The sequence below is a fragment of the Chionomys nivalis genome, chromosome 2, assembly GCF_950005125.1.
Source record: "Chionomys nivalis chromosome 2, mChiNiv1.1, whole genome shotgun sequence".
Lineage (NCBI taxonomy): Eukaryota > Metazoa > Chordata > Mammalia > Rodentia > Cricetidae > Chionomys > Chionomys nivalis.
This window is the reverse complement of record NC_080087.1, coordinates 111,882,748-111,898,815: the sequence shown is the minus strand read 5'-3', so window position 1 is coordinate 111,898,815 and position 16,068 is coordinate 111,882,748. Positions and strand designations below refer to the sequence as shown.

Genomic DNA, 16,068 nt, shown 5'->3' with positions numbered 1-16,068 from the left:
GTACCTAAACACTGCAGGAGAAAAAGTCATAGGACTATTAAAGAAATGACTTGAAATGGAGACTGGGATTAAGAAAACAAAGACTCTCCTAGAACAGAATGGACAGTCCCAGTACGGATGAATGAGAGACAGACAGACTGAAGCAAAGGGAGACAACAAGACTGAGGGGGATGACTAGTAGACCCCACAAAACTGGGACAGAAGTCTTGGTTGTAAAGTCTGCACTGATTCAAGCTCTAACTAAATGAAGTCATTTGCTTTCAAACTTTAATTTGGCTTTATTTCAGTAATTCAAAACCAAAATAACTCAGTTGTTTTGGGAGCTTGAATAAAATATCTTGGAAATAAATAATTTTATTGATTAAAATAAAAAACATTAGTTTTTTATTTTATTTTGGTTTGTTCAAGACAGGGTTTCTCTGTGCAACAGCTCTGGCTGTCCTGGAACTCACTTTGTAGACCAAGCTGGTCTCAAACTCAAGATCCGCCTGCCTCCACCTCCCCAGCGCTAGGATTGAAAGCAAGGAAGACATGGACCTCTACCGCCTGGCAATATTTTCTAATTTTACAATAGCACTTTCTGGAACTGCCAAGTTCTCAAACTTCTAGAAAGTATTCGAAAAGCTAAAACAAAATGCCTGATCAGAGAACAACGGAATGTCAGCTGAGCACGCTTAAACACTACTCACAACCCTGAAACAGTGAAGCAGATGGAAACAATAAATGCAATTCTTGTATTGGTACAGTCCTAGACAAGCAGTCATATACAAAGACCAGCAGCAACCAAGTAGAAAACCATACCAGGTCTTGGACTAAACATGAAACAAGGAGTAAATTCAATACTGTCTTAAGATTTAATACTGAAGTAGCTGCATAAGCGTAAGAAAATAGGCCTCTGTAATGCCCTCCACAATTTATTATCCCTAAGTTTGTAATAACTCCAAATGCGATACAAACAAGGCCTCATATACAGGCCTCTTGCCTTTTTCCTAACACAACTAAGACCTTTGTTCCCCGCATCAGTTTTTTACCCTATTCAATAAAAGCTCTTTCAACTTTCTACCACGTATTTTTGTTGTTTTTAAGAGATGCGATTCTAAGCCTCAACTTGCCAAGTCTTTAAAAATTTGAATGCTAAAAATATATAGAATCAAGAAAAGAGTAAGTTAAAAAAGACACCACTACAAGGCCTACAAACCGATGAAAGCCTGAGGATCGGGTGATTTGGCAGCCCAGGCCAGATCGCGAGCTCAAACTAGGGAGACAGGAGAGCGGTTAGACCACTCGGAACAGAGTCACTGCGCTATCAACCGCCCCCCCACCCCCACCCCACCCCCACGTTTACCTAGTAACATTCCCGCCCCCAATTAACGGAGCGAGGACACTAAAACACAGCACCCCGGCAAGAAGCTACAGCTAAAGCCTCTCCCAGAAAAAAACAAAACGTAGTAACAGAAACCAATCTGCTGGACGGGTGGGAAGCCGCCCCTTGCTGTTCCCCTCCTCACCTGAGAGATAATCAGTCCCCTCCCGTCCACCTAGAGTTAGTCACAAGGTGTAATTTAGCCACCACCACCCCCATCTGCATTTTTTCTTTTTTTTTTTTTATTCTAGTAATGTTTCTCCGTTCTAACTAATTAAGGTTATCTGCTATTCCCGAGGAAGTGAACGGCAGGAGGCTGGGTCTTAAAACCTTCGTTTTCTGAACATCCCTGAAACTTGTTTCCCTAACCAGAAACGCACTCGCCGATCACAAGGAAGAGTTGAACTGACGGACAAACGTGTAATAGGTTTTATGTAATCCACAGATATTAATCGCCTGACTCGCTTTGAATGTTAATACGATCGGGATGACAATCGGCCCACCTTCCCTCTCCCGGGCCCCGGTTAACCTCTGCGTCCTATGCCCCTGCTGGTCTTCTCCGAGGATGCTGCTTCCCTCCGCCAAGTTTCTCGGACTCTCCCGCGGCCCCTGCCAGCCCGACGGGCACGTCGTCGTTCCTCCCTCAGCCTCGACTTCCCCGGCTGGAAAAGCCTCCCTCCTCCCCGCGCTGGCTCGCCCGGGCTCGCCCGCCCCCAACCGTCCCCCCTCAACAGGAAGACCCTTACCGCGGCCCAAAGTCACTCCCGCCTCTCCCTCCTCAGACCCTTGCCTCCCAACAGTTGTCACTCGAGCTGCTCCCTAGTTTCCATTTCCGGGCCGTCCACAGCCCAGAACCTCCCTTTCCCTGTTTCCGGGCCCCCCGTCCCATTTCCGGGGAACCCTTTGCCGTCTTCACGCCCCCCATCTGCACTTCCGGCCCCCCACTTTCTCTCTTCCTAGACGCCCTCCAGGCTCCAAAGACCACTTCCGGTCCCCTCCCGCCCCCCGCTGGGCTCCCCCAGACCCGCACGCCCTACCCAGGTTTCGCCTAGGGCCTTCCTCATCGCGGGAGGCCGGAGCGGGAGCGGGGGGGGGGGACCCAGCGCTCCCACAGACACCCCAAGTCAGTCGGCCCCGGCTCCTGAGGCCGCGGGGCTCGCTCGAGCGCCTCACCCGTCAGCCTCGGGCTGGTCCTTCCGCGGCCCCGCCGCCGCCGGCGGCAAGTCGAGCCGAGAGCCGCGTCGCCACGATGACACGAGCGGGCTGCTGGGGACTTTCGGCTCAGGCTTCCCAGTCCTCCTCATTGCCTCCCCCCTCCCCCAAAGCCCAACCCCGCCGCTCCGAACGGCGTCCCAATTACCTAGTTAGGCCCCAAAGTCTCCGGTCCGGACTCGGTGGCGCGACGGCAACTTCCACGGGCTCCCCCCACCCCCCCCAGCGGCGGCGGCGGCGGCGGCTTGTCGTCCCTTCAATTATCAGCTGAGCCGCAGCACCGCTCCGCCGTGCGCCTCCGCCCGCGCCGCCTCCCTCCCGCCCGCTCGGCTCCAGCCGGGGACTACTTTGCCCTGAGGCTCCGGCCTGCGGGATCTTCCGCAGGACCAGCCCCGCTACCTATTTACAGCCCAACATATCGCCCCTCCCTCCCCAGCGCTCGGCTCCGCTCGGCGAGCAGCCTCCAGTCTCCTTCCGATCCCTTCAAGGGACCAGGAAGGGGACTGTGGCACTCCACTTGGTATCCCTCCGCTGGGGTCACCCCCGCCCCTCCGCGCCAGCAGGAACTAAATTCCACTTCGGGTCACCCCGGGACCTGATTGTAAAAAATTCACAAAGCAGGGCTCCTCGTGACCCCTGGTCAAGGAAACCACCACCCCAAGTTAAAACCCCCAGTGCCAACTCAAAAAGCGGGCTTCGCTTTAAACTGGGGCTGCGGCCCCCTGACCCCTATCAAGCCCCGCCCCTTCCTGGTTGTCTTAGCGACGGCGGTGGCGTCCCAAGATGGCGTCGTGGCTGCCGGAGACTCTGTTTGAAATTGTAGGACAAGGCCCGGCGCCGAGCAAAGACTATTACCAGTTGTTGGTCACTCGGACTCAGGCAAGTGCGAGCCGCGGGTTCCTGTCTCTCCTGACCCCCTTCCCCGCCCGGCCGGGCCCCGCGATGCGGCCCGCTCCAGGCAAACAGCCACCGTGGCCTGCCGGAAGCGCCGCGTCTCAGCTCACAACGAGAGATCTCCCCTCGTCACCTCTGCTCCGCGGCCTGAAAGTCGGTTCTCTCCCCGAGGCCGTCTCGTCGCTGGCGAGCCTTCCTTGCCTCCCCACCCCCAATGCCGACCGCTTCCCTTCCTACCTCCCGGCTTCCTACCCGCTGCGTTCCCTCCGCGCGCCAGAGAAAAACAGGCGTCCCTGCTTGCGTGCCGCCTCACCTCAGCGTGGGAAGGAGGGAAAGAAAGACTCAGCCAAGTGTCCCAAGGAGGAGCCGGCAGGGGGAGAAAGGGACGGTCTCTTCCAGGGTAGGACTTAATCCTGGGGAATTTTTTTTTTTAAGAACCTCAAGGTGGCCTCTACAATTACCACATCAAAATTCTTCTTTCTAACAGGAATGACTGACTGAACGTTCTTTCCTTACCTTGCTGGAGCCCCTTCTATCCCTTTGAAAGTGGAGGGCGGGGGGGAGACAACAAAAATGTTTCAGCTGCTCTGCTCATCAGCCCCACCCATAATGACATCTGCTCCACAACAATAAGAACGAGGATTATGTTATCGCTGGAGTAAAGTAACCCCGGGGGCCTTTTTTTTCCTCCAAGTGTTTTGGTTGTCAAGGGTAGGCTTTGGATAATGTGTTGTGCCACGAGATACTCTGGTTGATCTGGGCCTCCACTGAGAACACTGCAGATTCCTGGCCGAGCTTATCCCAGTCATTAAACTGTTCATGCACCCCAAGTTTTAATAGGCCATATTCCTATAAAATTACGTTTAAAAATTTGTATTAGTTTGGGTCTTGGTGTTGATTATCCCATCTATCTTTGTTCCAGGAGCCCTCAAACAAAAGAGTAGTGAATTAATATTTCTTTTAACCTGTAAAACAGTAATGATGCATGCATTATACCTAATAATCCTGCAAATGTAATAGCCTGTCTGATTTTAATTATTTTAACTTCTTAAGAATTTGACAGTTAAGATTTTGAAGGTTTTGGTTGGGTTTATATGTGAAGTTGGTTTTGGTTTGGTTTGGTTTCTTTGTTTTTGGTTTGAGACAGGGTCTCAGTATATAGCCCTGGATGGCCTGGAACTCAATGTGTATACCGAGCTGGCCCTGAACTTAGAGAAATCCACCTCTTCTGCCTCTTGAGTTAGTTAGGCATTGCACCAACCTTGAGAGGTGAGGGGGTTTTTGTTTGTTTTTTGTTTGTTCACGTTTTTTAAAATATTATTTTATGTGCATTGGTGTTTTGTCCATGCTGTTCTAGATCTTCTTTTTGTTTGTCTTTTTGTTTTGTCTTTTTGTTTTCTTAATCCCAGTCTCCATTTCAAGTCATTTCTTTCATAGTCCTATGACTTTTTCTCCTGTGTGAGGGTTTCAGATCTTGGAGTTACAGGCAGTTATGAGCTGCCATGTAGGTGCTGGGATTTGAACCCAGGTCCTCTGGAAGAGCAATTAGTGCTCTTAACCACTGAGCCATCTCTCCAACCCCGAGATGAGGCTTTTGTTGGGTGGTTTGGTGTTAGTTTGTTTTCCCTTTTTTTCTTTGTGGCTCTGTGATGGGTAGGACCCAAGGCCTTCTGCTTGCTAGACAATTTTACTACTGAGCCAGATCTCTCCCACCCGTATTAGCTTTAAGATCTCTGATCCTAATAATTCTTCACTCTTCGTATGACTGACTATATCTTTAAAATTGTTATTTTGAACATTTTTTCCTTGAAGGTCTGGTGTCACAGGAGGGTTTCTCTCCCTCACCCTCACTCTCCCCCACCCCCAGGGGTGTCTTAAGCCTCGGTGAACTGAGAATATCTGTCTGCATACCATCCTCTAATTAATCTGCTATGTGAAAACTACCCGGAATATTCTTAACTTTTGTTTTCATTTTGAAGACAGAGTATCCTGTGGCCAAAGCTGTCTTGAATTCCTGATCTTTCTGCCTCTGCCCCCCAAGGGCTGGGATTATTACAGGCATGAACCACAATGCCTGACATTCTTAAAAGAAGAGGAGGAAAGGAAGAAGGGACTGGAAGGAAAGAAAGAAATCCTTTTTCGAGCCCAAGGGATGGTGGCGCACGCCTTTAATCCCAGCACTCGGAAGGCAGAAGCAGGCAGATCTCTGTGAGTTCAAGGCCAAACTGGGCTACAAGAGCTAGTTCCAGGTCAGGTTCCAAAGCTACAGAGAAACTCTGTCTCGAAAAACCAAAAAAAAAAAAAAAAAAAGAAAAGAAAAAAAAGAAATTCTTTTTCATTAACAGATAAACCTTTGTTCTTTAAACTAGGAATAGTGGCACAGACCTTTAATTGCAGCATTGGAGAGGTAGAGGTGGAGAATCTCCAAGTTCAAGGCAAGTCTGATCTACATAGGGAGTTACAGGCCAGCAAGGGATACATAATGAAGCCTTGTCTCAAAAATTAGTAAGTAAAATGTTTTTAAAGGACTCTTATTTGAGGCCATATTCTTTTTTATCACTCACACGTAAAATCCCTCTAAAGACCTAGTCCAGTTTCGTTATCAAATACACTACAGTTCTACAAGGAAGAGTTCATTTCAAATCTGATTAAGTTGCCCTCTTTTCAAAATAAAATTTGTTGTAAAAAATAAAGTCAAAAGGGTCTGGAGAGATGGCTCAGCATGCTCTTCCAGAGGACCCCGGTTCAGTTCCCAGCACCCACATGTCTGTAACTCCAGCTTCCAGGGGACCAGACACCATGGCAACACACCAATACACATAAAATAAAAATAAACTATTTTTAAATTGTTATATAAAAAGTCTAAAATAATTTTAGTCTTGAAATATACTATGCCTAAGGACAGGATAGTTTTTCTTTTTTTTGTTTTTTTTTTTTTTGTTTTGTTTTGTTTTTGTTTTGTTTTGTTTTTCGAGACAGGGTTTCTCTGTGGTTTTGGAGCCTGTCCTGGAACTAGCTCTTGTAGACCAGGCTGGCCTCGAACTCACAGAGATCCACCTGCCTCTGCCTCCCAAGTCCTGGGATTAAAGGCGTGCGCCACCACCGCCCGGCTAGTTTTTCTAAGTCTATATACAGGAAATGGAATACTTAGTAAGAGTTAGCCTGGCATAAGTATTTAAAAACTTTTCTATAGACCACTCTCTCTGGAGAAAGCCATGTCTCTCTTCTCTGTAGATGCCCAGTTTAACCCTTATTAAATCTTTCTTTGTTTTTGAGAGGCAGTGGTGGTATATGCTTTTAATACCAGCCCTCAGGAGACAAAGGCTTGACAGATCTTGATGAGTTTGAGGCCAGCCTGGTCTATAGAGGGAGTTCCAAGACAGCCAGGACCACCGAAAAAAAAAATTTTTTTTTTTTGTTTGCTTGCCTGGTATAGTGTGATCCCAGTATCCGGTAGACAGGAGCAAGACTGTTGAAAATTCAAGGCCAGCCTGGTCTACATAGCAGTTCCAGCACATCCAGGACTACACAGAGAGACCCAGTCTCAAAAAACACAAACCCAAAAATTAAGGCCTTGTGTTCTGGGCATGTTGGCACACACCTTTAATCCCAGCACTTGGGAGGCAGGCAGACGGATCTGTGCCTTCCAGTACAACCTGGTCTACGACACACTATCTCTTGTGCTAGCAGGGCACTTGCCACCAAACCTGATGACCTGAGTTTGTCCCTGGGACCCGTATGGAGAGAATGGACTCCTACAAGTTGTCCTCTGACCTTGACTTTCTCATGTATGTTATGTCTTTATGTGCTCATGTTCCCCTCCACATACACACACACCAGGAGAGAGGGACTACAGACACCTTGAATTCACAGAAGTCCCCCCACCCCACCTCTACCTCTGAGAGCTGCGATTAAAGGCATGTACCACCACCACTATACCTAACCAAGCTGGCTTCAGACTCGCCTTAGTGCTGGAATTGCAGGCATTCACTAACCATCCCTGGCATATGCTTTTATTCCTACAGAGGCATCCTCAGTGAATAACTTAATGCTATAAAGCACATCCCTGTAATCCTAGCACTCAAGAGGCTGAGTCAGGAAGATTTTAAGTATAAGGCCTTTGCTGGCTACATAGAAAGTCTGGGGCCAACTTGGCCTACATAGCAAGACCATCTCTAAATAGAAACAGGTCTGGCATGATGGTTAAAGGCACTTGCTGCTCAACCCGATGACCTGAGTTCAACCCCCAGGACCTACATGATGGAAGGAGAGAACCAAGGCCCCAAAGTTAGTTTCTGACTCTACATATGCACCATAGTACACATACATAAATACACACAAATAAATGCAATTTTAAATTTTATGATAAAAAAACAACTTTCCAAGCATAGCTTGAGGCCAATGCAGTTTTATTCTCTGATCTTACCTTTAATCTGATAATCCTAAAACTTAGAAAGACGAACACATTTTTCTTTTGTGGGATTGGGAAGGGAAGTAGATAGGGCCTCTCTATATATATAGTCCATGCTAGTCTAGACCAAGTAACCTTGAATTCACAGAAATCACCTACCTCTACCTTGAGTGCTAGAATTAAAGCCGTACACCACCATCAGCACCACCACTACACATGGCTAATGTACTATTTATTTTTTTAGTTTTCTTTTTTTTTTTCTTTTTTGGATTTTCGAGACAGGGTTTCTCTGTAGCTTTTGGTTCCTGTCCTGGAACTAGCTCTTGTAGATCAAACTGGCCTCGAACTCACAGAGATCCGCCTGCCTCTGCCTCCAGAGTGCTGGGATTAAAGGCATGTGCCACCACCGCCCGGCTAGTTTTCTTTTTTTTTTATTGTTGTTGTTTTGGTTTGGTTTTTGGTTTTCAAGACAGGGTTTCTCTGTATATCCTTGACTGCCCTGGAACTAGCTGTGAGGATCAGGCTGGTCTCAAACTCATAGAGATCCATCTGCCTCTGCCTCCCAAGTCCTGGGATTAAAGGCGTTCACCACCTGGCTAATGTACAATTTTCTAAATCAAAGAATTATCCATTAATTCTCACTCTAGGTTTAATGTATATTGAATCTCAATGTTATGAGAACTAGTAGGTTTATGGTATATCAAACTAGAAAAACATCTTAAATATTACTTTTTATATGTGACATCTAAGAAAATTTCAATTGTTTTTCTGAATATAGATATTTTTCTTAATCGGTAACTTAGTTTATATATAACAGTAGGGACAAAAAAATATGAGATTCCTGGCTCCAAAGAATGTCCCATTCATCCGACACCTTTCTGTTAGATGGTCGACACTATTCTAGAAGCTGGGGAGTTACCAACAGCAGCCACATTCTCTCAGGCAACATTCGCTCTACTAGGAACGTTAAAGTTAATGTGATTGACTTACACTTTTTTCTCCTAAAGAGAAACGAGACCTGGGTATCACTACTTAGCCCAGGCTGACCTTGAACTCAAGATCTCCCTGCTTCAGACTTCTGAGTGATGGAGTTACGAGCATGAGCCCTTCCTCCCAGAAAGTATAGTGCCCAGTACTTATATCATTCACAACCTATTGCTAAGTTAACGGTATACATGCTTTAAATCTGTGAGTTCAAAGAAAGCCTAGAAAATTGCTCTATATGAGTGTAGCTACTATTGCCGCAAATATGTTGTCTTCTGGGACCGAAGGTGTAGCCCATAGTAGTGTTTGCCTATTATACACAGGGGTCTGGGTTTGAACCTCACCAATACTCCCATGCATACAAAAATTCAGTCTTTCTTGTTTAGTTTTTGTTTTCTAAAAAGATTTTTTTTTTCCAACAAGTGGAGGTAGTGGTACATGCCATTAATGCCAGCACTCTGGAGGCAGAGGCAGACCTCTCTGTGAGATCTAGGCCAGCCTAATTTACAAAATGAGTTCCAGGACAGCCAGAGCTGCTACACAGAGAAACCCTGCCTCAAAAAACAACAACAAAAGATAGTTCTGCTCTTCCAGAGGATGCAGTCTATTCTCCACCCACAGAGTGACTGACAACCATCTGTAACTCCAATTTCATGGCATCTGATGCCCTCCCGTGACTTCCTCAAACAACAGGCATGTCCGTGGTGCACATATATACCTTCAGCCAAAACATTTATACACATAAAATAAATCTAGAACCAGAAAAAAATGTAGTGGGAGGGAATTGAGACAGCATCTTTCTATTCTATATGTAGCTCTGGCTGTCCTGGAATTCACTATGTAGACCAAACTGGTCTCAGTCTAGATCCACTTACCTCTGCTTTCAGACTGCTGGCATTAAAGGCATGTGCCACCTTATCCATTTGTTTATTTTATTTTTAATTATGTATATTAAGTATAGTTGTGTTTGGGTATGGTGAATGGAGTTACAGGTAATTAGGAGTCGCCTGACGTGGGTGCTGGGAACCAAACTCTGGTCCTCTAGAAGAACAGCAACAGTAAGCACTCTTAACTATTGAGCCCATTTTTTGAAAAATTAAAAGTTCTATCTTCTAAGAGCTGGAGAAATAGCTCAGTAGTTAAGAGCCCTGGCTATTCTTTAAGAGGATCTGGGTTCAAGTTTCAGCACTCACATGGCAGCTCACAATTGCCTGTAACTCCACCTCCAGGTGATCCGAAACCCTCGCGTGGACATACACTGGGCAAAACACCAATGCACACAATAAAAATAAATCATTTAAATTTTTCTATATTCTTTCTCCTCAAATGGAAATGTTGTTTAAGGTAGCCAAAGCCTGCAATTTAGGTTTACTGTAGAAAGTTTTAGAAACAATAATCATGTTCTAAGAGGTATTGATTCCACTTCTTGCAGCTAATATAAGAGATGTTCTCAGGTGTGCCGACATGTAATGGTCACTCCCCCAGATAAAAGGAAAAATCGGGCAATAATGCAGTCTTGCTTATCTATTATGGAATCCTACTCAGAACTACAAAAACCTTGGGCTGGAGAGATGGCTCAGAGGTTAAGAGCATTGTCTGCTCTTCCAAAGGTCCTGAGTTCAATTCCCAGCAACCACATGGTGGCTCACAACCATCTGTAATGAGGTCTGGTGCCCTCTTCTGGCCTGCAGGCATACACACAGACAGAATATTGTATACATAATAAATAAATATTTAAAAAGAAAAAGAACTACAAAAACCTGAAGATGTAGGAATAGTTCCCTTGATAGTGTGCTTATGTTAGCTTGCACAGAGCTCTAGATGTGGTCCCTAACACCACACAAACCGGGCTTAGGGGCACACACCTGAGGAGATGGAGGCTGGAGGATCAGAAGTTCCGGGTCATCTTGGCAGCATTTTTAGGGCAGGCTAAGCTACATGAGGCACTGTTTCAGTGCCCATGCATAAAAGAATAGAAAAAAACTAAAGAGCCGGGCAGTGGTGGCGCACGCCTTTAATCCCAGCACTTGGGAGGCAGAGGTAGGCGGATCTCTGTGAGTTCGAGACCAGCCTGGTCTACAAGAGCTAGTTCCAGGACAGGCTCCAAAACCACAGAGAAACCCTGTCTCGAAAAAAACCAAAAAAAAAAAAAAAAAAAAAAACTAAAGAGTTATTCTTTCTGCTTTGTTGATTACAAGACAGGAAAATAAAGTAGGAACTGGGGTTGTGGCTTAGTGGTAGTCTACTTCACTAAGAAAAAAAAAACACGATAAAGTATTACACTGACTAGGTTGATTTGGCCCCAAATGAAGGGATTCCTCTGGCAAGTTGAAGTCATTCAATAAGCAATGGATTGCCTATTTGGGAGATAGATGGACACAATAGACTTGCTAGTGGGTATTTTTCCAGGAGGACCCAGGAAGCTGAAAACCATGCGTTTGTGGACCCGAACCGCACATACACAGTCCCCGGCAGCCGTGCATACAGGTGGAGGGGAGCACAGCAACTCCGCTCTTCGCTTCTGCCTACTTTCCCCATGTCCCCCTGGGAAGTCTGCATATGTCCCAGCTCCAGTGTCCAGTTTACCCACTGCCTGTCATAGCCCAAATGTTTCCACCTGGAAACTCCAGTCCAAAAGTCAGGCTCAGCTGTATTCGCTCTGCTCTTTGTCTGTGACTTACCCAGCCTGTGTTCTGCTTCTTCCCTGTAGCTGAGAACATTGAGCCCCCGCTCTGTCTATCCCTCCTGGGGTGTTTCCATTTTACCTACTGAAGTCACTCACATCTTCCTGACAGCCACAGCCGCAATAAACGCACCCTTCCCTACCCCACAGGTTGGGTCAGGTGTTTATAATAATAAACTGCATTATTCTTCTGTTCCTCATGTCTGACACACTTTAGAAAAATGGCTCCCAACCCTGTGACACTCCAGGATGTACCTAATTAGAGTTGTGAAATGGCTTTTAATCAGAAATTTTAAATTCCTTTTAAGTGGCATAGGGCACTTTGGGGTAGAAGAGGGATGACATGGCCCAACTAAATGGATTAAACTCTTGAAAGTGTTCAGTGTGGTCCCCAACCTCACTTCAGAATTCCATAACACCTGCACAGACCCCCCCCCCCGCCACGCCCCTACACACACCCCGGTATCTCCTGCAGGTGAGATGTTCAGCACCTGTGAACGCCTACTCAATCTGCTCTCACCCCACGTTGCCACAGTTCGGCTGCATAATTATGTGGGGCAGTAGAACATTAATTGGGAGTCATTGAGTCATGGATCCTTTGAGTCCTTCTGCTTCCGTGCAAGCTCTTGACCTGGGGCAAGGCTCTTCTTTTTTATCTGGGCCACAGTTGCCTCATCAGCTACTAAGGTCACTAGACTTAAAAGATCACTAAGGTTGAGTGTGTTGCTAAAATACTCTTTCCTATGACAGTTGTGTTTGATCCTGGAGAAAGCACTAGATTTTTTTTTTCCTTAAAATAATCGAATTGGCAAAGATTTCATGTTGGTTGCTGGGTGGCCTCCCTCCCCTCCCTAATGTTCCATTTTCTTTCATCTGTGAAATGAACAGTTCTACCACGGCTGCTTTACACAACAAGAGTGAAATAACTTGGAAAAGGCACTCAGGACTAGTGCTTCTCAAAGGCAGGTTTCATGATCAAGATTGGGGGACCCTGCATGAAACAAAATTATATTTGCTTCTTCCTGGGACTTCTCAGACTTTAAAATCCTCCTATGAAAAGAAGACTCAATTGGCGTATAAAAGAGGATGATGTCGAAGAGGTGAATAGGATGCAAGTTGTTACCTGCGTGCATGAAGAGGCCACAGTGAAACCTAGTGCTTTGCATAATGAATACATGCTAATAAAAACAGAACAAAACCCTGTTGTGTCTCATGAACCTCCAGAGACTGCAGTCACGTGACCCTGGAATCTCCTTCCCTGAGGCTCTTCAGGAGCAGAAACTCTGAAATGTTCTTTGGAATATAGCAGGAAATACCAAAGGAGCCAGCATTACCTTTTCCATGAAAAGAACTGGAGCTCAGTTGCCTGTCAGTGATTTTCATTTCCTCGTTTATTTTCACAGTCAGCTTATGCCTCCACAAAAATAACAAGTGATATTTTCCTTGGTCTTGCACTTAGTGTATGGATAAATTTTCATGAACTGATATCTTTTGTTAATACTGTATCTAACTTTCCTTTGCAAGATATCTAAGTATGAAATCTTACTGTGTGATAGTGTAGAAATCATAGATTTGTTTTCTTAGACACCTAGGTGCTTCTTTTTTGTCATCATTTGTATAACTGGTAATTGCTTCTCCAAATCGTGTGTCCTGTTTCCACTTAACGTTGGGTGGGTGACACTAATGATTCCGTATGTTACGCAGGCACTCTACCACTGAGCCAAACCCCAGCTCCCTGAAGTTGACTGGTGACTGCAGTAAATTCCCTTCTGTCTAGTGATTTTGCTAAGTCAGCTACTAACTCGAATTGTTACTTGTAGTTGATGTCAGATTTTCTATGACTAGTCCATCTCATCTGTAAATGATGACACTTCTTCTTTAACCATATTTAGTCTCTAGCATTGGGGGGCAGGGTACTTTGTAAGAGGCTGTTTGGGTTTTGGCTGTTTTCCAAGGTATTTATTTTATGGGTCTGAGTGTTAGTCTGCATGAATGTTTGTGCACCATGTGTGTGCCTGGTGCCCTAAGAGGCCAGCAGGCGGTTTCTGGACTTACAGTCTGTTGTGAACCATGCATGGGATGCTGAGAACCAGACCTGGGTTCTTCACAGGCACGGCAAGTAATCTTAACCTTGAGCTATCCCTCCAGCCCTTCTTCCTTCCTTCTTTTTTCTTGGGGGGGGGGGGGTTCAAGGGGATCGAGACGGTTTCTCTGTAGCTTTGGAGCCTGTCCTAGAACTAGCTTTGGTAGACCAGGATGGCCTCTCAGAGATCTACCTCCCTCTGCCTCCCTAGTGCTGTGATTAAAGCCACATGCCTGTGCTGTGGTCACTGTTGCCGCAGCCACCACCACCCAATTTAGCCAGCTTTTCTTTACTTAAATTGTCCCACCTACCTTTTTCCTCTAGGCTTCTTCCTATCTTCTGTTATCTTTCACTCTTTCTCCAGGGCTGGGTGTGTGACTGGGTGGCTATGCCCTTCTTCCTCCCTCACCCTCCTCAGTCTCTCTTTTTTAACTTCTATTTATTCTCTGCCAGCCCCACCCATCCCTCTCCTGCTTAGCCTTTGACCATTCAGCTCCTTATCAGACCAATCAGATGTTTTAGACGAGCAAAGTAACACAACCTCACAGAGTTAAACAAATGCAACATAAAAGAATGCAACACATCTTTGCATCATTAAACAAATATTTCACAGCATAAGCAAATGTAACACACCTGAAAATAACATTCCACAACAACTTCTGGTTCCAGAGACCTAAGAGTCCATCATGGCTGGATAGCATCGCAGCAGCAGATGTGACAGTAGGAACAGAAAGCTGAGATCACACATCCTCAACCACAAACATGAAGCAGATAAAGGGAGCTGTAAGTAGAGGCTGTATAAGCTCCCAAAGCCCATCACCAGGAGATGGGAGCCAAGATCTGCTAGTGGTTTTCCTGTCACTATGAAGATCAACTCACCTGCAAATGCAACCATTGTATAGGGAAAAGGAGCCAGCCAGCAAATGAAAAGGTGAGGTCTGAAACATCCTTTGAGCCTCTCGAATCAGCCAGACTATAAGCAAGCCAATAAGAATTTTGTTGTTGTTGTTTGTTTTGGGGTTTTTTGTTGTTTTCTCAACTAGGTTCAGAGGGTTTTCCACCACAACAAAACTTCCTGGTTTTCAAAAAGTTTAGGTCAAATGGCCAACCTGAAACCAGGCACGGTGACACATGTCAGTAGATCTTAGCACTGGGAGTCGGAGATGGGAGAACTGCTTTGCATCTGAACCTAGTCTAAGTTATAGAGTAAGGCCCCGTCTTTAAAAAAATAATAGCCGGGCAGTGGTGGCGCACGCCTTTAATCCCAGCACTCGGGAGGCAGAGGCAGGTGGATCTCTGGGAGTTCAAGGCCAGCCTGATCTACAAGAGCTAGTTCCGGGACAGGCACCAAAGCTACAGAGAAACCCTGTCTCGAAAAACCAAAAAATAAATAAATAAAAATAAAAAAATAATAAAAAAGGCAAAGCAATTGGCCACCCTCATCTGTTCAGCCATAGTTAGAACCAGGGAAACCTAGCTCATCTACAAAAGTAGGAGTGTCCGAGTCAGTTCAGGTTGGAGAGGTGGCTGTGAGGGCAAAAGCACTAATCCCCCCAACCTGATAATCCCATGAAACCATGTAAAAAGCCAGATGCAGTGGCCCACATCTGTAATGCAAGCACTCCTACAGGGAGAGGGAAGGCAGAGGCAGGCACATCACCCTGACGGACGCTCACATTGGCAGCAATCAAAGAGAGATCCTGCCTAAAAACAAGGAAGCAAAAGAGAATCAGATTGTCTTCTGATCTCCTTATCAGCCTTAACTGTTCTAAAAAAAAAAAAAAATCAAAAACAAGAGTAGGTGCCTGGGTGGGAAAAGGTCATTTGAAGTTCAGCTTTTTTGGATATAAATAAGGGCATGCAAGGATAAAAGAGTCAAGTAAGTCACTGTGGGTATGTACTAAGGCCCACTAGATTCCTATTCCCCCAAAATAAAAATAAATTACTAAACAGCCTTGGACCCTTCTGTAGTAAAGACTTTTCTGTTGCTGTGGTAAGCCATGACCAAGGTGACTTGTAATTGACTTAACAGTTCAGAGGGTGGCCAGCATGGCAGCAGGAACAACCGAGTTCACATCTGGAAATAAACATTCATTAGGCAAAGGGAACAAGCACCAGTAGGCATGGCACTAGTCTTTTGGAATCTCGAACCCCAAAAGAGATTGAAGCACTATTAATAAAAGCTCAGGTCAGAAATTGGGGTTCGACCTGAAGATCCACAAAACAGCCATGCACTGGCTCTTATCTCGACCTCGGTCCAAAAATGGTGACCCTTCCTCCAGGAATCTCAGAAGGAGACTGCGTCTTGAGAGCTGTCTCCCCACCCCCACCCCGTCTTATATTCCTCTCTAGGGCTACGATTAAAAGTGTGCACCACTTGGATTAAAGGTGCCTGACACTGTGGCTACTGGGACTAAAGGTGTGTATTATTGTGGCTA

The 16,068-nt window shown here is 45.8% G+C and overlaps 2 protein-coding genes across 17 annotated transcripts in view; one reads left to right on the top strand and one right to left on the bottom strand.

Annotated features, from left to right (window-relative positions):
* Trip12 (thyroid hormone receptor interactor 12) overlaps positions 1 to 4,002 on the bottom strand; it is a 129,344-nt gene extending 125,342 nt beyond the window's left edge. For 12 of the 14 annotated variants that reach the window (XM_057762051.1, XM_057762055.1, XM_057762054.1 and 9 more), the window contains exon 1: positions 2,724 to 2,880. The gene's annotated coding sequence lies outside the window, so the exon portion shown is untranslated. Of the gene's footprint in view, positions 1 to 2,109; positions 2,131 to 2,723; positions 2,881 to 3,985 lie in introns of those variants that run through there. The other 2 variants (XM_057762053.1, XM_057762052.1) reach the window with 2 other exon arrangements.
* Positions 3,347 to 16,068, top strand: part of Fbxo36 (F-box protein 36) — a 58,977-nt gene continuing 46,255 nt past the window's right edge. For 2 of the 3 annotated variants that reach the window (XM_057762067.1, XM_057762066.1), the window contains exon 1: positions 3,347 to 3,869. In XM_057762067.1, the coding sequence (XP_057618050.1) occupies positions 3,684 to 3,869 (186 nt within the window). In that variant the 5' untranslated portion in view covers positions 3,347 to 3,683. The remainder of the gene's footprint in view (positions 3,870 to 16,068) is intronic. The other variant, XM_057762068.1, reaches the window with a different exon arrangement.